At 63.7% G+C, this 22,775-nt stretch overlaps 1 protein-coding gene across 2 annotated transcripts; it reads right to left on the bottom strand.

Annotated features, from left to right (window-relative positions):
- Positions 1 to 1,630: 1,630 nt before the first annotated feature.
- Positions 1,631 to 22,650, bottom strand: CHRD (chordin). Of its 2 annotated transcripts, none has more exons than XM_045029258.1 (23): positions 22,413 to 22,650; positions 21,102 to 21,205; positions 19,458 to 19,581; positions 17,960 to 18,106; positions 17,558 to 17,675; positions 15,209 to 15,305; positions 14,802 to 14,943; positions 14,394 to 14,534; positions 14,069 to 14,151; positions 13,839 to 13,986; positions 13,398 to 13,504; positions 12,499 to 12,615; positions 10,450 to 10,606; positions 10,038 to 10,270; positions 9,302 to 9,415; positions 6,648 to 6,848; positions 5,508 to 5,601; positions 5,161 to 5,217; positions 4,965 to 5,068; positions 4,698 to 4,800; positions 3,321 to 3,475; positions 2,910 to 3,003; positions 1,631 to 2,511 (listed from the first exon to the last, which is right to left on the bottom strand). In XM_045029258.1, exons 1-23 carry the CDS (start codon positions 22,546 to 22,548, stop codon positions 2,453 to 2,455), a joined length of 2,835 nt encoding a protein of 944 aa, XP_044885193.1. In that variant the 5' UTR covers positions 22,549 to 22,650; the 3' UTR covers positions 1,631 to 2,452. The 2 variants fall into 2 exon arrangements, with proteins under 2 accessions (XP_044885193.1, XP_044885192.1); XM_045029257.1 differs by having other exon boundaries at positions 19,458 to 19,584; positions 22,413 to 22,649.
- Positions 22,651 to 22,775: the final 125 nt, after the last annotated feature.

Here is a 22,775-nt window from a genome sequence, read left to right as displayed (position 1 = left end):
CTGCAGTTTGGCCCCACAGACTTTACGCAGGCTGGTCCGCGGCTCCCGTCCCCACACCGAGCCTCTGCCCCCAGCGTGGTGGGACGTCACGCCCAGGCTAGCTGGTCTGGGCTAGAGCTTGGGTGCTGGTAACCAGCCCTGTGCCTTGCGGCCGCTGGCTAAGCCCACACGTGCTGATGGGCCACCAGCGCCCTCCCACGCTGCCCCGGACACCCAGAAGGGCAGACAAGTTCTCCCACCGCTCGGGGGAAAGAATCCCAGGCTGGCTCGGCTCGCTGCTGCCCTGAGAGCCAGGGGGAGCTCCTGGTGACACAGGACGAGCGTGGCCCCAGGGAGGGCACAGCAAGCAGGCGTTGCAGGGTGGCTGCTCACACCCACGTGAGGCCAAGCCCAGTGGGCCGCCCTGGGTACCAGCCCAAGTTAACTCTGCAGGGAGGCCCTACCGCCCTGGGGCCAGCCACACAGAACTCCATGCCTACAAAGCTCAGCCCTGTGCTGGGCCTTGGAGGGAAAGCTGGGGGCTGAATGCATGGCCGGCCACCCGCCTCCCCACAGCAGCTGCAAGGACTGAGACCACCCCATCTCCAGCCCTGTTCAGGTGAGGATCTCAAAGCACCTTACAAGGGTGGGGAGGATCATCAGCCCCCTTTCACAGATGGGAAAACTGAGTCACGGAGCAGGCGGGACTTGTCCAGGGTCACCCAAGTCAGTGGCAGAGCCAGGGAGAGAGTCCATGGCTCCCACCTCCTGTTCCCCATGAGCCAGGAACCCCCCAGGGAGCCTCAGGAGACAGCAGGACCCACGCAGGGAAGTGTGACCCTGTCGCAGGCTGGCGTGATTGGAGAACCCGGGGGGAGAGGCAGCATTCCCCAGGAGGGACAGGGAGCAGCCCAGCCACCCCACCTGCCTGTGCTCTGAGCCTGTCTGCATCTCTGTCCCCACTCCTCCCTCCATGCCCTGTCTCCCCAGCCCTGCCCCCACCCCTTGGCCTTCTCTCCCCCGCCCCGCCTGTCTCTCCCACTCACCCAGAGTTTCGGGAGTACCCAGGGCCCAGCTCCATGTATCAGCATCTCTCCCTTATTTACCTTCCCGCCTTCCCCCCGCTGGGAGGGACAATTGATTTCTCACTGCAGCTGCTCCCTGCCTTGCCCTTTTCTGGCACCCAGACCCCAGCAGAGCATGGGAGCCCCTGATCTAGAATATCCCCTGCATGGAGCCCAGCCCCCTGGCTGTCCAGTGCCCCCAGCCAGCCGGGTGAGATTCCTTCCCCAGGGGCCCAACCGCCCCTCCCTCCTTCGGGTCTTCAAAACACAGCCCAGAGCCACCCACTCCCCCTAGGAAGATCCCGCCTCAGTGCCACCCAGGGGTGCTCTAAGCCCACCCGTGCCAAACCTGAGGGCGGGGGAACGGGTGCCCAGGCTAGGTGGGCTGTGGAGGAGAGGAGGGGGGGACAGCAGAGACCGTGGGCAGTGGAGAGCGTTGGACGGAGGGGGGCTGTCTCAGGCAGAGGGGGTGCTAATCCCCCGGGAGGGCCGATCCCACCGGTGCTCGGACTCCCCGCGCCCATGGTGCCTCCCGGCAGGGGGCAGCAATGACAGGCAGAGCCGTAGTGGGGCAGTTTCATTTGTTTTTAATAAATACACAGTCTCCCCAAATTCATTTGTCTGCGCAGGGCGGGGAGGGCCCGGGGCCCGCCCTGAGCGAGGCAGGGAGGGGCCCGCCCTGAGCAGACTAATTATTGAAGATTAATTTGTCTGCTCAAGGCGGACAGGCCCTCCTAGAACCATAAATTACACGAGAAACCCAAACAAAGAACAAGCAGAGAGGAGAGGGCGGCGGGACAGGGAGATTTTACACTATGTACAAGCCAGGCCGTGCCCGGGGAGCCCAGCTGGGAGGGGCCGCAGGGCTGCACAGCCACAGGCATTGATGGAGAGAGATGCTCACCTGGGTCCCCATCCCCGCAGCGGCCGTGTGCCTCCCCAGAGGGAGAGTGGGTGTGGGGGCAGGGGGAGGACAGCACCCCAGCCCCAGGATCCTCAGCCTCCCACACACTGCCCCCCCGCCATGTCCCTTACTATCATGGAGCCGGACTATTGCCATGTGCAGCGCAGTCTCTACCCAGCGTCGTTGCCTGAGCCCGGACCAGCTGGTGGGGGGCCCAGGTTGCAGCAGAGCCAGCCAGCCCCCTCGGGGCAGAGGCAGGGGGCCCGGGGCTCTCCCCACAGCAGCGGCTCAGGCCTGGGTGGAAGCGGAAGGCAGAATCTGTCATGGCAAACAAACCAAAGAAACAAAACTAGTCTAGGGCTGGCCTGGGGATTGGCCTGGGCCACACGCCCCAGCTTCCCCGCAGCCAGCAGGGAGCAGTGCCCTGGGCCGGGGCAGCACAGATCTTGGGCACGCTGCGGGCTGCTGCTCCAGACCGGCTCCTCCTCCTCCCACTGGTGTCCGGCTAGCGGCTCCAGGCCTCTGGGGCGTCAGCTCTGAGCTTCTCCTGGGCTTCTTCTGGGGCTGCGGGACAGAGGCAGAACCACAGAGCAGTGTGAGCAGGGGGCTCGGCCAGCCCTAGGCAAGCATCCGGGCTGGGCCCCAGCATGACTCTGCAGGGAGGCTAATCTCAGCCCATGGCTGGCTGAAGGTGCCAAGCCTGGACTCGTGAGGCCAGTGGCCCGGGGAGGAGTCTGGGCAGACCTGGAGATCCCTCAGCAGGGATGGAACCTGTTCCTGGGCAGGGAGGCGCCTTTGATACCCTGGGACGTGGCGACTCGGGGCCCACCCTCCCGGATTGGGTCCCACCGACCTGGGGCCGAGATCAGGCACCACTGGAGAGCACCGGTCCCCCAGCTGTGCACAAGCGGGCCAGGGGACCAGCCCAGGGATGGACAGAGACAGGCCTGCCCGACACTCACCCCGGCACCGGGCACAGCAGCGGCTCTCCTTCTTGGCATGACTGGAGCAGGAAGCGGGGGAACATTCCTGGCGCTGGCAGTGGGTCTCCCCGGACTGCAGGGGAGGAGAAGGGAGTTAGACAGGGGCCCGGCTCGGGGGAGGCCTGGCCAAGCCGCAGGGGATGGAAGGAGCTTTCCCGGGTGGGGGTGGCCAGGAGGCCTGGCCAGGTTGGAGAGCAGGGGAGGGCACAGGGGGCCTGGCTGCAGATAGTTCAGTGCCCAGAAAGCCTTTTATCCGGACTCCGATGACAGAGCTCCCTGCCCCCTTCAGAGCATGGGGCCTCTGGTCCCCCAGGGGCTCAGAGAGGCTGTTCCTGGGCTTGTGTCCATGCAGCGAACCCAACGGGGGGGAGACCGGCCCCACGCACTCACCACACACCAGCAGGTGATGCACTTCATCTCCCCGAAGGGGGGCACCGTTGGGTGCCAGCTCTCGTTGTTCATGTACCACTGGCGCCCGAACCGGCAGGCCCGGGGCCCGTCTGCCTGCATCATGTCCGACAGCTCGGGGGGGCTCTTCTCCGGAGCTGCGGGGAGCAGAGACCCAGGCACCCCGTTGCCTTAGTGCGGCAGAGCGGGTGTCCCCACCCCCCAAGGCAGCGTGTCCGGCACAGTGTGGAGCAGGAGCCAGAGCTTCCCCAACTTGGCAGAACGTGGCCGCAGCGTCTGGCAGCCGGCAAGGCGGGCAGGGAGCAGGGACCCGATCAGACCAGGGGCCCATCTAACCCGGCCTCCTGCCTTGAGGAAGGAGTAAGACTTCCCCCTAGTGGTCAATCGTGGAACAACCACCCCGAAGGGGAAGTTTCTTCCCAGCTTCCTGCAGTTAGCGGCTGACTCCCCACGTGTGTGTGGCTGGGAGGAGAAGGAAGCAGCCACCCCACACTAGGGTGACCAGATGTCCCGATTTTATAGGGACAGTCCCGATTTTTGGGGCTTTTTCTATATAGGTTCCTATTACCCCCCACCCCCTGTCCCGATTTTTCACATTTGCTGTCTGGTCACCCTGGCCCACACGGATGGGGAGGGTGCAGGAGACAGGAGGGCTGGGACCACAGATCCTCCAGGTGGACTCAGGGGGAGGGATGGCTCAGTGGTTTGAGCATTGGCCTGCTAAGCCCAGGGTTGTGAGTTCAATCCTTGAGGGGACCATTTAGGGATCTGGGGCAGAAATAATCTGTGAGGGACAGTACTTGGTCCTGCTGTGAAGGCAGGGGACTGGACTCGACTCGACTCAACGCCCTTTCATGGTCCCTTCCAGTTCTACATTTCTAGGATTCTATGGCCGGTCCGAGGGGCAGAGGATGGAGCCGCCAGCTGAGCAGCATGGGAGTGAGAAGGGAGACGTGCCCTGCCCTGCCCTAGGAGCCTTCCGCAGAACCTGGAGCAGTGGGGTCAAATCCGGCCCAAGCTGACGGCGCTGGCTGAAATGAGCTGGTTGCTGTGAGCCCAGACCCTAGATGCCCGCACTGACCACTGCCCCACAGCCATGGGGAGCAAGCACCCTCCCCCTCAACCCTCTCTGGAGTGGGGCTGAGGCCCATTGCTCCTGTGGGGGTGCCAGGGATCCCGCTCAGGGTCTGGGCAGCGACCTAAGCCAGCTGGAGGAGGGGTGCCTGTGCAGCACCCAGCATGATGCCCCCCCACATCTCATCAGGGGCATGGGATGTGTGTGCATCCATGCTGGGCCCTGACTGCAGCTGGGCGCTCCAGGCAGGCAATGGCCATGCGTGGCCCGGCCGGAGGACGCACCTGGGCACTGCTTGCAGCAGTCGGACGGGCTGACTCGGACGGGGTTGCTGCAGGTCAGGCGCGGGCACTGCACCTTCTCACAGTGCACTTCCCCCGTTGCTCCCTGAATGGAGAGAGGATGGGGTGAGCCGAGACCGCGTGGCACCAGGGGGCCAGAATCCCAGGGTGAGGAGCCACAAACCAGCCCTCAAGGGGCCGGGAGGGAGCCCAAGGGGAAAGGGGGTTGCTGGGCCTCCCCACTGACTGGGGCCAAGGGCTCTGTGGTACCTTGCAGGTGCAGATGGCGCATTTGATCAGGCCAAAGGGGGGGACCACAGGGTGCCAGCGGGTGCCGGCTCCTCGCCATGTCTTGTCTCCGTCGAAGTAGCAGCCTGGGGTAGCAGATGGGGAAAGCGTTAGAGATCCCGGGGCAGGGGGCCCAGAGAGAGGCCTGCCCCCCCCCCCCCGGCCAGCCAGGACTCACCCTCACTGCTGTCCCGGGCCTTCTCTGCTCTCAGCTCTTCCTGGCTTGCCTTCCTCTCTGTGCAAACAAGAAGAGCCCGTGAGGGTCGGACGGACGGACGCTGGCTGGGCCGGGCGCTCTGCCAGCCCCTCGCTGGGGCTACACAGATGCCTCCACAAGAGCTGCTCCCTCCTCCCAGCTCCCCCTCGAGCCCAGTACACTGCTCCAAGGCAGGCTGCCCCTTCTGGGACCCCCTGGACATCTCGGGATGGGGGGGGTGTCATCTTCCAGGGCCCTGTGTGTCAGAGCGTAGCCCCCTCCCCAACCCCAAGGCCCTCCCCTCCGTCAGCAGCCCCCTGCCCCAGTACCTTCACAGACCGGGCAGCACCGGTCCTCTAGGTGAACCTGCTGGGTGCAGTTCAGGGGCTGGCAGAGGATCGGGTCGCAGATCACTGTGCGCTTCTGTGGGAGGAGAGGGGTGGGGGAGAAGAGGCAATGGGGTGGGAGGGAAAATCACACACGTCATTAGACACCACCCGGCAGAGGGCATCTGGTGCCTTTGTATCCCCAGGGAGCTTGGGATCAGCAGCAGGGGGAAGCCAGGGGGTCACCCCTAAGCCCAAGGGAGGGGCCACAGCCCTGGGGTTGAATCCGTGCGACAAACACTAGACAGAGCCCACCGGGAGCCAGGCTAGAACCCTGGCCTTACCGCGCCAAAGCCACAGGCTTCTGCCGCTGGAGCCGAGGGAGCGCTCCCTCAAGGCAGCGGCAGCAGGTGATCGCTTATCCTCTCTCGAAGCAGGCCCTCAGTGGCCACAACGGCATGTGCAGGTGCAAAGCCAGTTACACACTCAACCCAGAAGGGTCCCCCGAGGCCTGAAGCAGCGGCCCTGCCCCGGGAGCCTCCTCTGCCCACGAGCAGCCCATCTGGGGCTGCTGGGAAAGAAACGCCAGGATCCACATGGGACGTGTCTCCCTGGCCCACAGCCCCTGAGCAGGGGCAGCCCCGGGCCAGAGAGCTTGAGATCCCTGCCCCCGCCCTCCCCCAGGGGGGGCCTATTTCCGGAGGAGGAGGAGGAGCAAGAAGTGACATGGCTGCAGGAGTTCAAGAGGCAGCTGGGCGGGTGCAGCTTTACGGTGGGCTGGACGGAGAAAGGTGCCAGCTGGAGGGGAGGGGAGGAGTGCCTGGGTGCTGGAGGGTGACAAGAGGAGCTGGCAGACAGAAGGACCCGGCTTAGCTGGTGGAAGCCTGGCACGCCAGGGCAGCTGCCAGCATTAGGGTGGGGATGGTGGGGTGTGTGTGTGGGGGGGTCACAGGCCGGTTTCCTCCTGTCAGTTCACCTGACTGGGAGGCCGGCCCCTGGCTCCCACCCTGGGGGTGGCTGCAGTGACCCGGGGAAGGCAGGTGCTAAATGCAGACCAAAGCCATGCCCAGCCCCACAGACTCGGTCAGAGGCCATGGCAGGGGCCAGGGTGCGGCAGGAGCCTCGGGGACCCCTTGCACCCACCTGGCAGCTGCAGAGGGAGCACTTCCTGTCATAGGCAGGGGCCCAGCGAGAGCCGTGTGCTCGGTGCTGCCCCTCAAAGAAGCAGGAGTTGGGGTCCTTCTTCAGCTGCTCGGGGTCCTTGGGCTTGGGCTCTTCCAGGAGCTCGTCCTCTTCAGGGGCCAGCCGGACGCCCCCCGACTCGCACTGGTTGGGAATGTGCACCTGGCAGGGAAAGGGCACCAGCGGGTCAGGGCAGGGCTGCAGGGGGTGGGGGGCGAACAGCAAGGGCCAGGTTGGGTCAGACTAATGGTCCATCCAGCCCAGTGTCCTGTCTTCTGCCAGGCGCCGGTGCCAGGTGCTGCACAGGGAATGAACGGAACAGGCAATCGAGTGATCCAGCCCCTGTCGTCCACTCCCAGCTTCTGGCAGTGGGAGGCTGGGGACCCCCAGAGCAAGGGGTCGCATCCCTGCCCATCCTGGCTAATGGCCATTGATGGACCTGTCCTCCATGAGCTTATCTAGTTGCTTTTTTTTAAACCCTGTTAGTTTTGGCCTTCACCACATCCCCTGGCAAGGAGTTCCACAGGCTGACTGTGCGTGGTGGGAAGAAATACTTCCTTCTGCTTGATTTAAACCTGTGCCTGGTAATTTCATTGGGTGACCCCTAGTTCTTGTGTTATGTGAAGGAGTAAATAACACTTCCTCCTAACACAGTAAATATTCACTGTCTCCACACCAGTCGTGATTTTATAGACCTGTGTCATATCCCCCCCCCACGTCGTCTTTTTCAAGCCAATCAGTCCCCGTCTTTTTAATCTCTCTTCACATGGAAGCTGTTCCAAACCCCTAATCATTCTGGTTGCCCGTCTGTGCATCTTTTCCAATGCTAACATCTCTTTGCTGAGATGGGGCGCCCAGAGCTGCACGCAGGATTCGAGGGGTGGGCGCCCCGGGGGTTTATATAGAAAATCTCACAATGCCACTGTCTCTCCCTTTTCGAATGGTTCCGAATGGTCTTTAACCTATGTCACGGTGGCACTGCTGAGCCAGGCTGGCAAGGGCACTGGCTCGCTCCGACACTGCCAGTGCTAGGATTAGCTCACCCTGCCATCTTCCACCCCGAGCTGCTGCCAGCCACGGTCACCCTCACCCCACGCGCTGCCCCCGCCGGATAGCGCAGGGGCTGCCAGCCAATCCCGCCTGCATCCCAGAGTGCTGCCCCCTGCAGGATACTCCGGCCTGCTGCCTAGGGCTGCAGCTGGGCAGTGCACTTTGCACCCATCCCATCTCGGCATGGCCAGGGAAGCCCCCTGCTTCCCCTCCCTGCTGTCGAGAGACGAGGACTGAGGAAAATGGAGGAATTAATGCAAGTTTTCCTTAAAGGCTAAACTTCCTGTCCGGCTCTAGCCATGGCACCTACATGGTGCCAGCCAGAGCAGTTGGGAGCAGTGCCAGGTGATGCCAGGAAGCAGCTGCTCCGGTTCCTGCACGGCCAAGCCCACTCCTCGGGGAAGCAAGTCTCCCGGGGTCTCCGGGGCAGCCAAGACACAAACACATGCTGCAGCTGATGAATAGCGAGGAGGCAGCTGGAGGTGGCCCAGCCAAACACAGCTTCTGGGAAAGCCGCCGGGGCTCCGGGCCCAGCCAGAGAGCGGATGCTGCTCTGTCTGCAAATATCCCCTCCCGCCGGTTTTTCCATCCGGGGCGCCAGCAGAGTTAGCACCCGGGAATACCTGGGGCAGGGGCAGGGCTGGGGGCAGGGACAGGCGCTGCCAGCCTGGGGCCCCAAATCTGGATGAGGGGGGTCAGCTGGAGGAGCAGGGGAGCAGAGGGGCCAAGGGTGGAGAGAGACTGAGCCAGAAAGCTCCTTCCACTCCACCTGGCCTTTGCCCAACCCCTGCAGGAGAAGGCAGAGGGCAGGTGGGGAGGGCAGGAAGGAAATGAACTCTCTGCTTTCTGGCTACCCCCCCTCCCCCCAGAGCATTTACAAGGAGGGGGCACCCTGAACCCCTGTCGGGAGTGAGACCTGTGCTCTGGTTGGCCTGATCCTTGCACGTCCCGAGTTTCCAAACGTCAGCCGGGCCGGCTCAGAGAGGGATGGGCTAACGTGTCTCTCCATCTCCTCCGGTCTGGCTCAGGCTGCGAGCGACAGAGTTTGGGCTCGTCCCAGTCCCTAAGGCGCAGCAGTGCCCAGCACGGTCCCTGCACAGGTGGGTACCATCGGCGGTGGCTGCTCAGCAGAGGCCCAGGCCTGGGCTGGCAGGCGGCTGCGGGTCCCCAGAGGGCTCTGCATGCAGTGCTGGGTGGCCCATTGCCCCAGAGCGGCAGGAGGTGGCACCGCGTGACTGAGGAGCCTGCAGCTACATGCACCCTTGGGAGGGTGGTAGCATGGTCCCAGGCCTGGGTTAGCTGGGACGCTGGGCCCCAGCCGCTCCTTGCTTCTGTCCAAGGGATGCCGAGTTGTCTCACAGCCCGGAGCAGGGTAGCTACTGCCGGGGTCCCCCTCTCCTGGGCGGGTGGAGTGGGCCCAGTGTCCCCAGCCCGCTGCCGAGGGGTCGCTGGCCCTGGCAGGCTGGGACCAAGCCGGGCTGAGTCAGCCTTTGGCAGGGCCTGGGACTCCCGCAGCTGCTGCCCAGGGAGCGGAAAGCCGGAGGGGGTGAGTCAGTGGCACCTACCCTCCCCCGCATCTCCCCGCGGGGGTTGACTTTGGTGCTGACTTGCAGGAAGGCCGTGCCCTGGGCCAGGTGGCGCAGCAGCTCCGCGTCCAGGTCCTTCACCACGCCCTGGGCCTAGGCAGAGGAGAGGGGCATTAGCGGGGCCCGAGCCAGGGCCAGCACTGAACTGCCGAGCTTAGAGGTGGCCCCGTGCTCTGGGGTGGCCCTGCTCCGAGAGCCCGGTACCCCCAGGATTGGGCCGGGGCACCCGGGGAGGGGCTGACCCCTGTGTGGTTCTCACCCAGCTCAGGCTGAATGGCTCCCCCAGCATCCCCGTGCTGAGCCGGGGCTGGCCAGCACTTCCAGGCGGAGCCGGGGCTGCCCAGGACAGGAGCCAATGCGCCAGCTGAGGGGCCCAGAGCACCAGTGACCCCAGCTTCCTCCCCCTCCCCCAATTTCTAGAGGCGGCTGGGCTGAGGAGCTCGACACGCACATCCCTGCAGAGCTGCCTGGGTTTCGCAGGCACCCAAACTCCTGAGGCGCCTCATCTCTGCCTGGAACACCCCTCCCACAGGCACCCTTCCCCCCCAGCCCCTCCCCCAAGGGCCCATCACTCCCCCCCATCGCCCATCTCCAGCCATTGACCCCCAGCCCCTCCCTACTCCCCAGCCCCTCCCCCAAGGGCCCATCACCCCCCCCCAATCACCCCTTCCAGCCACAGCCCCCCCAGCCCCTCGCCCCCCCGCAGGCCCATCACCTCGGTGCCATAGAAACCCTTGAGGAGCCGGGCGTGCTCATGGCCGCGCTCGCCCAGCTCGGCGACGCCGTGCAGGTGGGCGCTGATGGCGACGTCGTCCGACTTGCCGAGCCCGCCCACCACGATCTCGTAGTGCAGGTGGCAGTGCTCGTCCAGGGAGACCCAGGCGTGTCCCGCCGAGCCGGTCCGCACAGGGGGAGACACCAGCTGGCCAGCCAGGGGGATGGGCAGCTCTGGGCACAGGGGGCACAGATCAGACACGTGCTTCCCGCTATGCCAGCGGAAGGCATCTGCAGTCCCTGGGGTCACTGACCTACAGAGAACATCCATGCACTGCCCGCTCCAGAGACCCACCCACCTCGTGCCCTCCAGCCCTGTGAGAGGAAACAGGGCACCACCCGGCAGCAGGTACCTGTATATCGTGCCAGGAGGCCGCTGTACAGCAGGGAGCTGATCTGTCCCCGCACTTCCCCCTCCTCAAAGTCCTTGGTGGCCACGTTGAGGAAGAGCTCGCTCTGCAGTAACATGTGGGTGTCCCGGGCGTTCATGTGCTGCCAGGTCCCGCTGGCCTGGCCGGGGTGGGGAGAAGAGAGAGGTTAACATGCCTGCTGGGGGGAGGGGGCATTATCACTTACTTTCAGAAGCACCCACATAATGCCGCCGCCCCTGGGTGGGACATCGGCAGTGGGGATCGAACCTGGCACCTCTGGATCTTAATGCAGGAGCCACTCCTGCTGGAGCCAAAAGAGCCACTGCTTAGCTAAGGTGCATCAACTGCTATGTAGTCCAGCTACCACTAGAGGGGGACAGAGCACCACACTAAGTGGGCGTGGCCTACCCTGCCGTACAACCCTGACAAAATGCACCTCCCATCCTCCTCCAGGGGCTGTGCCACTATGGGAAACAGTCCACTACTGCTACCAGGTAAGGGAGTTACTCTTTTAGCTCAAGTGATTGAGGTCTGTACTGTGGTGCTGAAGGTCTCAGGTTCAAACCGCCTGCTGATGCAGGGGTGTTACCCCTCTTCCCATACATACTGAAACAGCATGGACCTTGCCCCAGAGATCTTGGGGGGGGCTGGAGAAAGGGGTCAGACATGTAACGTGCTACCCTGCCAGATGACACTATCTTCTCATAACAGGACAGAGGGAGTGAGATGGGGCTGGTTAAACAGAGAGATTTTCCCCGAAATCTCTTCCAATCCAACCACTTTGCCTTCCCAGCACGGCATCTGCCCCTCCCACATCCCAGCAGCATGATCAGCGGAGGCAGATTTAATGCCCGTGTGCAGAGTCTGCCCGCTCTGGATTTGGCATGCAGAATGGCTCCACAGTCCCTATTGATCTCACGGGGAAGGTGCCCAGACACTGCAGTGAGGTGAGCTCATGACACAAACTGAATGGGCTGCCCCACCTGGCAGCTCTGCGCCCCCCATCTCCCAGCGGAGAGCAGGGTTCAGAGACAGGTGACACAGCAGCCTGGCTGGGAATTCCCATCTGGAGAGGGGCTGAGAAGTCTGGGGCTGTTTAGAGAAGAGACGTGATAAAGGGCTACAGATGGCAGAGGAGGATGGTAAACCCTCTCCTCATACAAGGGGGTATTCGTTAAATCTAAGAGACAATAAGTTCTAACGCTGACCCAAGGGAACATGTTTGTCCTAGGCCTGTGATAAACCTTGTGGCAATGAGTCCCCCAGGCATCACTGAAGCCAAGAACTCACTAGGATTCAGACCAGGATGTGGGTAATGAGAACATCTCCAGCTATGCTAGAGCGGGTGAAACACTTGCTAGGTGGGATATAAATCCTCAGGCTTCAGGGCACGAGGGCTGGCTGCCTGGGGTCAGGAAGGAAAGTGCCCTGGGGGTAAGTTATTCCCCGATTGCCCGCTAGGCGGCACTAGATTGGCGTGGCTAGGAGAGCTGTCACCGGGATGGACCGGGGAGCCACGTGGCTAGCCAGGAACCAGAGCCCCACCTGAGAACAAGCCCCCAGGATCTGCCTCCCACCAGCAGCCTAGCTTAGCACCAGCTATCCCCTTGGATCAGAGAGAGCTTCCAGTGAGCAAGCTGGAGGAGAAAGGATCCGGCCCCCAACCCTGGGAGCTTGAGCAGCTGAGGGAGGGGGCAGCACATCAGACAGTAGCTTGCCACGAGGCACAGGCTGCCCCCCCCAATGGCCGGTGTGGTTTGGGGGTGACAGATGCAGAGGTCTGGGGGTAGAGAGCAGATGTGGGAGAGGATCTCTCAGCTGGACACAGCTGTTCCAGGCCCTGTTACCAGGCAAACGGAAGGGAACAGAGAGAGGAGCAGCCCAGGCGGGCTGGGGGAGATCCAGAGGCCTTCAGCCAGTGCACCGGATGGCCCCACACTGCCCCCCCAATCATCCTCCAGGGGAGGGGTCTAGCCATGGCCCCCTGGATTCTTATCCACCCCCAGCATCTACCCCCGGTGGGGCACTCACCAGCCCCTCCCTGTAGCTGGGCGTCATGTCGAACAGGATGTTGCGTTTGTTCTTCCTCCGCGGCTTGGTCTCCAGGGTGACGCTGATGACCTCACTCGCCGTCCCTGCTACCTGGACCTGCGGGGAGGCGCAGGGGGCAGCGCCCCAGAGAGGGTCTGTCCGGTTCATAGCGTCCACCCACCCCAACCAGCCCCCCGACAGCGACCGGCTCATTGTTACCACCACTCAGCACTGTCCATTCACAGCACTGCGGACGTTACCCGCATTCACCCACTAGCCCCATTTCACAGGCGGGAAACCAAAATTCAGGACAGGGAAGGGAAGAGTCCTGATGGCCAGGCTCCCAGCCCCCACTCCCTTCCCAGGGCTGGAAACAGAAGCCAGGAAGCCTGACTCCCGGTCCCAGCGGCAGGTCTGCCTGGGGTTCCCAGCCTGCAGGGGGCGGTATCACAGCTCCTAGTGCCAGGGGCGGGAGGTGCCGGGGGTGGGAGGTCGCTGACTTTTCCTTTTCCCTGGGAGTGCTCAACCCCCACCCCCAAAGGACCTGCCTTTGCATCCTCTTCCCACTCTCACTTCACCCCTCCCTGAGGTTCCTGTCCACCTGCCGCTCTCTGCCCTCCCCCAAGCCCCTCACTTAGCCTCCAAACAGCTGTTGGGCAGAGGCCATGGCGCCCCTGATGAGCAGGGGGTGGGGAACAGCGGTAGCTGGTGGGTGCTGAGCACCCACAATTCCCCCCCCCCGTGGGTGCTCCAGCCCTGAGGCACCCATGCCCTCCCTGTTAACTGGGAGTGGGTCCCGGTGTAGAAACGGTTGAGGACCACGGTGCTCATGTAGATTTCTCCAAACACACACGAGTGGGCCCCCAACCCCACATTGCCCCTGCACGGACCCTCCTTACCTGGTACTCCAGCGTCCCATTCTCATGGAGCGCCAGCTTGGCAGACCCCACAGCCCCCGTCTTGGTTGGCATCAGGGCATCTCCTCCGCACAGCACGCTCTGAAGGGCTGTAATTAATAGGGGCCACAGGGCTCTCAGGCATGGCATCCAGACCCACCCTGTGCCCCGGGTGCCTGCCCGGCTAGACACCACAGCACCATGTGCTAACCTGCCCCCAGGCTGCCCCCAAGGGAGCCAGGGCCGCTGGGCCACCCCTCCCTTCCAGGGGCCTCCTGGGGGGTAGAAGGCTCCGCCCTTTCCTAGGAGGCTCCGCCCTCTGACACTCCCATTCCAGCCCCCCAAACAGGGGCCGACCCAGCCGTCTGTTTCTTCAGCTCCTAGCCTGCTATTCCCAGGCCCTGGGGCACAGCGCGGCCTGGACGTCCTCCCCCCGCCACTCACTGTCACAGCTCTTCCTGGCAGTGATGTAGCCGGCGATCTGGCGCCGGCGCCTGCCCTCCGTCTCCGCCGTGATCTTCAGCTGCCCCTGCGCGAGCCAGAGCATCTCGCGGCTCGACAGGTCGCTCAGCACCTCCGCGAAGTCCGGGTCCTGTGGAGGAGGGGAAAGCGCCATGGCTTGGCCTCCGGGGGACAGCAGGGAAGGGGGAATTGGTGGCAAGGGGGCTGCTTACCTGCATGGTGATGTTGGCCCTGACCTCACGCAGCACCCGGTTCTGGTGCAGGATCCGGACCCTAAGTGAGACCCAAGGGAATTCTGCAAAGGCAAAGGGCATTAGACAGTCTGCTCCCAATGATCCCCTCCACCCTATACCCACCAAACATCTCCACAAGTCTCCCACTCCCTCCTCCAGTGACACTACACAGCCCCGACCACCCCCGCCCCACCCAGACCCTTCCATCCCAATCCCCCCTGCCCAAGTACGCTCCGCCTGGTGCCCTCCGAAGGGGCGAGAGCCCCACGGCTGCTCCAGGCCTCGCCCCGCTGTCCCCACTGACCTTTGTCTGCCGGCTCCAGCAGCCCCTTGGCCATGAGGATGAAGTGCAGGTTGTTCTCGGTGTCACTCAGGGTGAGCATGGCGATGCCCCCCGTACCCATGTGGGTCGGGTCCACGGAGGTCAGGATGGCGCTGAAGGTCTCTGGGATTGAAAGGGCAGAAGGTTGAGAGGGTCAGCCCTGGGGGGGGACAGGCAGGGGCCCTGGGGACACAGGTAACCAGGGGTGTGGGGGGGGCAGTGAGACTGAGCATCCTGGATGGGCCGGCTGGAACTCGGGGCACTGGCTGCTGCTGAGAGCCCAGCCAAGGGTACTGCGCCCAGTGGGTCCCCCAGGAAGTGAGGCCCCAGACACCCAGGGCTCTCAGAGCAGCCCCAGGGCCGGGAGGGGGGGCGGGGGAGGGACGTTACCTGCAAAGAGGGCCCGGTGCTTGATGACTGGGCCTTGGATCTCGCCGGCTGGCTGAGACTTGGTGACCAGGGAGATGCGGAGCTGCTCCGCCTTCAGCAGCCGGATGGAGGGTTTGTGCAGGTTCCGCCACATGCCGCAGATCTGTGGGGAGGGGCAGCTGGTGAGTGGGGGGGGGCGGCTGGGAAGAGGGGGGCGGGGAGGTAGAGAGGGCAGGGCAGCCCCTGCCAGAGCCAACGGGAGAAAGGTTCAGGGGCGCGGGGTCCCACGGCCCGAGGGAGGGCCCAGAGAAGGGAAGCAGCCCCAGCAGGCACAGAGGCCCGTGGGCAAGGGTAGCGCGGGCGGGGCTGCCTCCTGCCTGGCCCAGCCCCAGGCCGGCGTCTCAGCTGCCCACGGGGGTGCCACTCACCATGCCGTCCTGCAGGGAGACACTCTTCTGCACGGGGTGCTCAAACAGGACGTTGCCGTCGGGGTCGGTGAAGCGGACGCGGCTCGGCCGGCCCAGCCTGCGTGGGGGGGGGGAACCGGAGCGGCTGAGCGAGCCAGGGTGGCCAGGCAGAGGGGGTGCGGGGGGCAGGGGAGGACACACTGGCTCTGCCTGGCCCCAGAAAGCCCTGGCTGTGACTCCCAGAGCTGAGGCTTCACCCCAACATGCCCCGGGGAGGGTCTCCTTTCCGGGGCCTTGTCTGGTTGATCCCCGCCCCATGGAAGGTCACCCAGCTTCCTGGGACTCCCTGGTCTCCATGGGGGCCAAAGGGGGGGGGTTCAGCGTCTCCCCAGTCTGGGGTACTGTAGTGATGGTCACCATGGAAACACATTCATTGATTAAACCAGAGAGTGGACAGATGGGACAGAAAACCATCCCTACCCAACCCGAGCCCTTTGGCTCACCACTGGCTAGCCATGCGCTGTGGCCCGGGGGCTACCTGGGCCCAGGCCTCTGCAGCGAGGGGATGGCCCCTCTCTTGGGCTCTGGGCCCTCGGCACAGACACCGAGGTGCTGGGCGGAGAGGAGAACCGGAGTCGGGAGGAGACACTCCGGGCTGGCCGGCTCCCACGGGGACAGAGGGCGAAGATGAAGGGCTTATGCCCCAGGGAGCAGTGGGATCGGTCAGGGCAAGACCAGGGGTGCCCGTAGGAGGGCTGGGGAGAAAGCGAACAGTGAGGCTGGGGCTCAGGGCAGCTCGCTGGCAGGGAGGGGCTCCGGGCATGGGAGTCTCCCCGGGGATCTGAGAATCGGGGTTAAGCCAAACGTGCACTCAGTGCAAAGCCGGCAGAGAAGAATCAGACCCCAGGCCTAGGCTAGGGGCCATGCAGGGGCATCTCTGTCCTGCAGCCGCGTGCAACGAGAGCGTATGGCCTCATGGACGGAGGAGCGGGCAGACTGCAGCTGGGGGCTGGAATCGGCTGAACCAGGTTTGTAACCGGGTAGGCTTCTTGTCGCGTATTACTGCGCTGCTCCCGAGGGCCCACTTCCTCCCTCCCCTCTGCCCCTCAGTCTGCTATGGGGCTTGCTTGAGCACCCCCTATTGGCTCCAGGGCGAGGAGCAGGATGGAGACTGGAGCTTATTACAATCCACTGGGTTATCTGTCCTACAGGGGCCCCGATCCTGAAAGTGCACCTGCACAGGCAGACCCTCTGCATTGGCACGGAGCCTACTGACGGCAGAGGGGCACCACGCAGGCAGATCCCAGAGCTCAGGGCAGAGCTCAACCCCACTGATTCCAATGGGGTCCGTGCCAGCCAGGGGCTCCTCCAGCACAGAAGCAGTTGCAGGATGGGGGCCTTGGATTGTAAACAACTTGGGGCAGGCGCCGGATCCTCTCCCAGGTCTGCCGAGTGCCAAGCATTCCAACGTGGCTAGAAATAATTCACGTTTCGCCTGCTTCGGCTACACTGACTTCGTTTCAAATTAGTCACCACTTCACTATGCAAAGCCCTGGAAAAAGAGGGAGGGGGGGCTCCAGCATCAGAGAAGCTGAGCTCAGCTCCCTCCTCGCGCGGATCCAATTGAACCATCAGCGATCCTGAAGGTGGGGAGGGATTGATTGCAGGTCCCCGAGCCAGGCCTGGAGCAGAGGGGTCCTGCTGGAGGCGGCGTGGAGAAGCGGCTGGGCCTGCCACCATGTGTGGTTGGACCCTGCTTGTTGGATCCTTTCCCATTTCCCTGAATTTGTTTTTAATAAAAACCTTGAGGAAAGGAATGTTCCTGCCTGTGACGGATTCTCTGGAGTCCCAGGGAGGAATTACCACGGCTGTTCAGCTGTTTCGTTTAGAGAAATCCCAGCTGCCTATCAGACCGAGCTCTGAAGGCCTAACAGACAGGAAGCCAGCGAACGGGTTAAACCCCAGAGACCGGCGTGGCAATAACCCCTTCTCGTCTGATAAACAAGAGCCACTTGCTACCTGCTTGGGCAGTGGGCAGCCAGGCCCGGGGATTGGGCAGCTGGGGCACTGACCCCATCTTGGTCACGACTGCGGGGTGGGAGTGGGATGCGAGTGCAGTGGCCTCCCCGCAAGGGTGCCCACCGCCCGCCCGGGACAGGCATGCAGAAGCAGCGTGGGTGTGCTAAAAAACTACAACCCCCGGCATGGACGCTGGAGGGCTGGAAACAAACTAGCTCTCCTCCCCCTTCCCTGCCCATAGTCCCATCTACGATCCATTCGGACTGCAGACAAGGCGGATCTGGACTCTTCTGTTCAGCCTCCGGCTGGGAGTTTCCTTGGGGCTGTTCCAGCGCCTGGGGTGGGACTGACCTTTCGTAGTTGATGGAGAAGAGCAGGTAGGAACGCACGAGGGTGAACCTGGCTTTAGCCACGGCGCTGGACAGGGGCAGCCAGGGCTCCACGCCACTGGTCAGCAAGGCCACAAAGTCTGGGGGAGGAAAGCGAAAGGAGATCTCAGTTATTCCTTCAGCTCAGAGCCCTGGGACACTGCGTTTTCCATGCGGGAGGGGAGGAGAATGAAAACCACCCCCAGGAGCCCTTTTCTTCACTGACATCGGGGGGGGGGCGGGGGACGGACTGTGGCTGATAGTCTCTGGGGTTTACTCTTCCAAACTTAGCAAATACTGAATCAAGCCTGCAACACATCTCCAGCCCTCCTGCCCCATCCCAGGCCCATCTCCCCCCAGCCACCAAGGGCAGTCAGAAAACTACCTGTGCGGCTGTCGTCCCGGGCAAGGTCCTCCGAACTCAGGTAGGAACGGTCATTGTAGCTCTTATGCAAGTCGTCCTCCTTATCCTGGAAATACTCGAAGCTGTCCAAGATGGGCTCCGGCCTCTTCTCTGGGATGCTGGGAGAGGCTGAAAGGAGAAACGTCACAACCATTCTTTGCATCTTCAGTGCAAGCAGGGCGTGTGGTATAATCCCCATCTCTCAGAGGGGGAAACCGAGGCACGGAAAAAGGAAGGGACTTGGTCCAAAGTCACTCAGCGAGCCTGTAGCAGAACCAGGAACGGAGCTCCGCTCCCAACTGCCCATCCCTTCTTCTCCAAGCACTAGCTTACACGGAACATGGCTGTATACGGGTGCCCAGGACCCTGCCCCGGTGAGTGCTTTATGGCAGTTGTGGTGCAGGGGTTTCATAAGAGCTGAAATGGAACCTCAGCGCAAGAGACCTGCTCCCGCAGCAACACAGTAAATCCCCTCCATGGACAGAGCAGCCTGGGCCCCACAGGAAGCACCAGGGATGCACCGTAACACTTTGAGGCTCTAGGGTCACCTGCCTCTCCCACCGGAGCTACTGGGGAGTCCTCCTCCTCTGACAGCTAACAGCTCCTGCGGAGGCCCCCGACGCCCAGCGGGGCACCGACGTCTCAGAGGCCAGCTCGGATTCCATCCGGCACACGGCACAGAACACCGGGAGTGGGGGAGAGAGCACGGTCCCACACATGGCCAGAACCGGGGTCTGTGCCTGCTGCCCAGTTCCCCAAGAGTGCCTGGGGACTCGGAGAAAGGGGCAGCAAGCCCCCTAGTGGACAGTTATGGAATAATCTTCCCACCGGGGAATTGTCCTCCTAACCTGCTAAGGGGTGGAAGTGTCTTGTACAGTGTAGACCCCTCCCCGCAAAGATCAGACCCTCAGATACTACGGTGATGGCCAGTCACATAAAACGCTAGGGTAGACAAGCTAACAGAATCATAGCAGTAATAATAAAAAATGCTGCTGACACGAGCACCCCTCCCGCCTCCCCTTCTTGGCCTGCGCATTTTCTGGTTTGATTGTAAGCTCCTTGGAGCAGGGAGGTTGCCATTGATTGGACTGTAAAGCCCCTTAGGAGGATCCATTCATTCATGGACATCGCCAGCGTCACGTGCCAGCAGTTTCAAAAGAGGCGTCAGAAGTAGTTTCGAGCACGGTCCTCCCCCCCGAGTCACCCGCGTCCTCCCTCCAGCTGTTCCCTCCCCCAAGCCTTTCCCACCGTGTGTTTCTCTCTTCCTCACTGCTGCCGAACAACCGGGACACTGACTGCGCAGGGAGCCCCGGGGCACCCACTCTGCACAACGTCTGAGCAAACCCCGCTTTCCTCCCATCGCTTCCGGGCCCAGCCACGCGTGGTGAGCGAGACCCGTCACACAGGAGCGCCCCCCCAGTGCCAGGCAATGCGCTGTGCCGCGCAGACAGTCCCAGGAGAACAGGGCTTCGCCTCTTACCCTTCGGGCAGGTCTTGCAGCAGTGTCCTGGCAGCAGGACAGACTCACTGCAGGGCAGGGTGGGACAGTCGTGCTTAATATTCTTACAGCTGACTTTGCCTGTTGGCTTCCCTCGGCGATTCCTCTGCTGGGATGGAAGACAGAAATATTCTCTCGTGTGGCCTGCTTGGCGAGAGACCCAGCGCCCAGCCCCACCGCGTGAGCCTCTGCAGAGCCCCAGAGAGGGCTCCCTGGAGCCGACTCCAAGAACCACCTGCACTGTAGCCAGGGGAAATCAGATGCTGAGACCCAATAATCTTTGCCACATCGAACTGCCACATCTGATCTGTGTGATGTGCCTGAGGTCACCCCTGTGGAGAGACCCACAGCCCCCAAGCCCCAGCTTAGCACACCTGCCTGCAAAACCCTTCTCCCCAGCTCAGCCCCCCCCATTCACAGGCACCCCTCTTTTCGTAAAAACCTCGCTTGGCTGCATCCTGCTGTTCCCCTCCGGGCTCGCCCTGCATGCAGCCCCCCGGCACTTAGCCTCTTGCTGCTGAGCAGCAAACCCCACACACGCCAGCCTCGGGTTCCAGCTCTCTCCCTCCAGGGCTGTGCACAGCTGCTTCCTGGCTGCAGGTCTGAGCCAGGAGGGCTGGGCTCTGGGACCGAGGGCCAAGGTTCCCTTCACAGCCCCCTCTCCCCACTACAGCCAGAGAACCAGGGACCCGCCAGGTGTGTGCTGGAAGCTGCCATGCAGGTGGTTTGCTCAGGGATTCCCAGGAAGGGAGGGGCCGGGGGGTTGCCAGGGAAAGCATTTAAAGGCCAGATCCCCGAGCAGCCCCCTCCCCTCCCAAATACCCAGTGCCAGGAGAAACAGGGGGAGCTGCTGAAGGGCTGCAGCAGATGTGCCCCGGGAGGAAGGGAGGAAGGGGGTAGGAGAAAGGAGGGGGGAGGGCCACAGCCCCCCTCCAAACAATTTCTTTTCCTACAGCTCTGTCCTGCCCCCCCACCCAGGAGCTTGACAAGGTACTTCCCCCTCCCCCAAGGCTCTGTACTGCCTGCACCCTCCCTCACCTCCCCCCTCCCCCAGGACTCTGTACTGCCCCCCTCCCCCAGGGCTCTGTACTGCCCCCCTCCCTCACTGCCCCCCTCCCCCAGGGCTCTGTACTGCCTGCACCCTCCCTCACTTCCCCCCTCCCCCAGGGCTGTGTACTGGCCCGAGTACTGCACTCCCCTGGGGTGGGAGGGGAGGCAGGGTCCGGTGCCCCGCTGCCCAGGGCTGTGGAGCACAGCAGCCGAGCTGGCAGAGGCTGGGCTCAGAGGTGAGTGCGGGGCCCCAGGTTTGGAGGGGAGGGCGCTGGATGCTCTGGAGCAGGGGTAGGCAACCTGTGGCTGATTTTCAGTGGCACTCACACTGCCCGGGTCCTGCCTTTTAATTTAATTTTAAATGAAGCTTCTTAAACATTTTAAAAACCTTATTTACTTTACATACAACCGTAGTTTAGTTCTATATTGTAGACTTATAGAAAGAGACCTTCTAAAAACGTTACAATCTATGACTGGCACACGGCACCGTAAGCCAGAGTGAAGCACCGAAGACTCGGCACAGCACTTCTGAGAGGTTGTGACCCTGCTCTGGAGGCAGAGGGGTTCCCCGCTTACCGGTTCGCAGTAGCAGACCACACAGTGCATCACCCCAAAGGGCTCACCCAGGTCTGGGTGCCAAGTGTCCTCCAGGGCATAGAACCTTCCTCCGAACGAGCAGCCTGCAGAGGGGAGCAACATCCTGAGAGAGTGGCCAGCAACCCAGGGCCCAGCCATGCCACTCTGCCATCCTGCTGCACCCAGCCTGTGCCCCCTGCCATCCCCCCTCAGCCTGTGCCAACCCTGCAGCCAGGGCACACCCTCTACACCCAACCCATGCCATCCTGCTGCTCCCAGGGCACACCCCCTACACCCAGCCTGTGCCACCCCTGCCATCCTCCTGCAGCCAGCCCCCCCCAGCCTGTGCCAACCCTGTAGCCAGGGCACACCCCCTACACCCAGCCTGTACCACCCCTGCCATCCTGCTGCTCCCAGCCTGTGCCCCCTGCCAGCCCCCCTGCAGCCAGCCCCCCTCAGCCTGTGCCAACCCTGGAGCCAGGGCACACCCTCTACACCCAACCCATGCCACCCATGCCATCCTGCTGCTCCCAGGGCACACCCCCTACACCCAGCCTGTGCCACCCCATGCCAACCCCCTACAGCCAGCCCCCCCACCTAGCCTGTGCCACCCCTGCCATCCTCCTGCAGCCAGCCCCCCCAGCCTGTGCCAACCCTGTAGCCAGGGCACACCCACTACACCCAGCCTGTACCACCCCTGCCATCCTGCTGCTCCCAGGGCACCTCACCCCCCCCGCCCATGCCATGCTTGTCTGGCACAGGGCAGGTCTCGATCGCCCCCTTCACCCAGCCCCTGGTGCCCCCCGCCCTGCTGCGGCTGGCACGGGGCAGGGCTGGCTGGGCCAGCGGGCAGGGCTGAGGCTGTGAGATCCTCCGCTGGTGAGACGCTGCCCGGCCCGGCCCCTCCCCGCCGCTGTCACCCGTCCAAGCCGAGCGCACGGGGGGTGTAAATCCATCAATGCGAACCAGATGGAGGCTGGAGCGGGTAGCTGTGCCAGGGAGGGCAGGAGTCGCTCCGCAGGCCCCGCTCGCCCCAGCCTGGCCCCCCAGCCCGGGGCTGGGGAACGTCCCCGCGCAGAGCCCCGGCAGCCCCTAGCAGCGAACCCGCTGCGCCCCCAAGCCCCGCAGCGCCACCCTGGCAGCCGGGCTTCCCCACCCCACCCGGGGCTCCTCACCTGCTGCCCCCCGGGGCTCCCCGCGCCGCCCCGGGGCTCCCACCTGCTGCCCCCCGGGGCTCCCCGCCCCGCCCGGGGCTCCCACCTGCTGCCCCCCGGGGTCCCGCCTGCGGGCCCCCCAGCCCCGGGCTCCTACCTGCCGCCCCCTTGGAGGGGAGCGGGTCCTTCTCGGGCTGGATGGGCAGAAGGGGCTTGGGGCGGGAGGCGCCGCCCGGCGCGGGGCACAGGGCGAGGGGCAGCAGCGCGGCCAGCAGCAGCGGCGCGGCGGCCATGGCCAGAGGGGCGCGCAAGGCTGGGGGACCCCGGCGTCCGGCTGCGCGAGGAGTCAGGGCTCCCAGTGCCCAGGGCCCGGCCCCCGGCAGGTTTTATAGGCTCCGGCCCGGGCCGCGCGGAGCCCAGGCATCCTGAGCAAACAAAGGCTCCGCTAATGAGGCGCAGGCGGCGGCCGGGCCGGGGGAGTGGAGCCCCCAGCGGGGGTCCGGCTCGCGGCGAGCGCCCG

This window comes from Mauremys mutica, chromosome 9, assembly GCF_020497125.1.
Source record: "Mauremys mutica isolate MM-2020 ecotype Southern chromosome 9, ASM2049712v1, whole genome shotgun sequence".
In the NCBI taxonomy this organism is placed as follows: Eukaryota; Metazoa; Chordata; order Testudines; family Geoemydidae; genus Mauremys; species Mauremys mutica.
The sequence above is the reverse complement of the archived record's forward strand: the minus strand, read 5'-3'. Positions and strand labels throughout refer to the sequence as shown.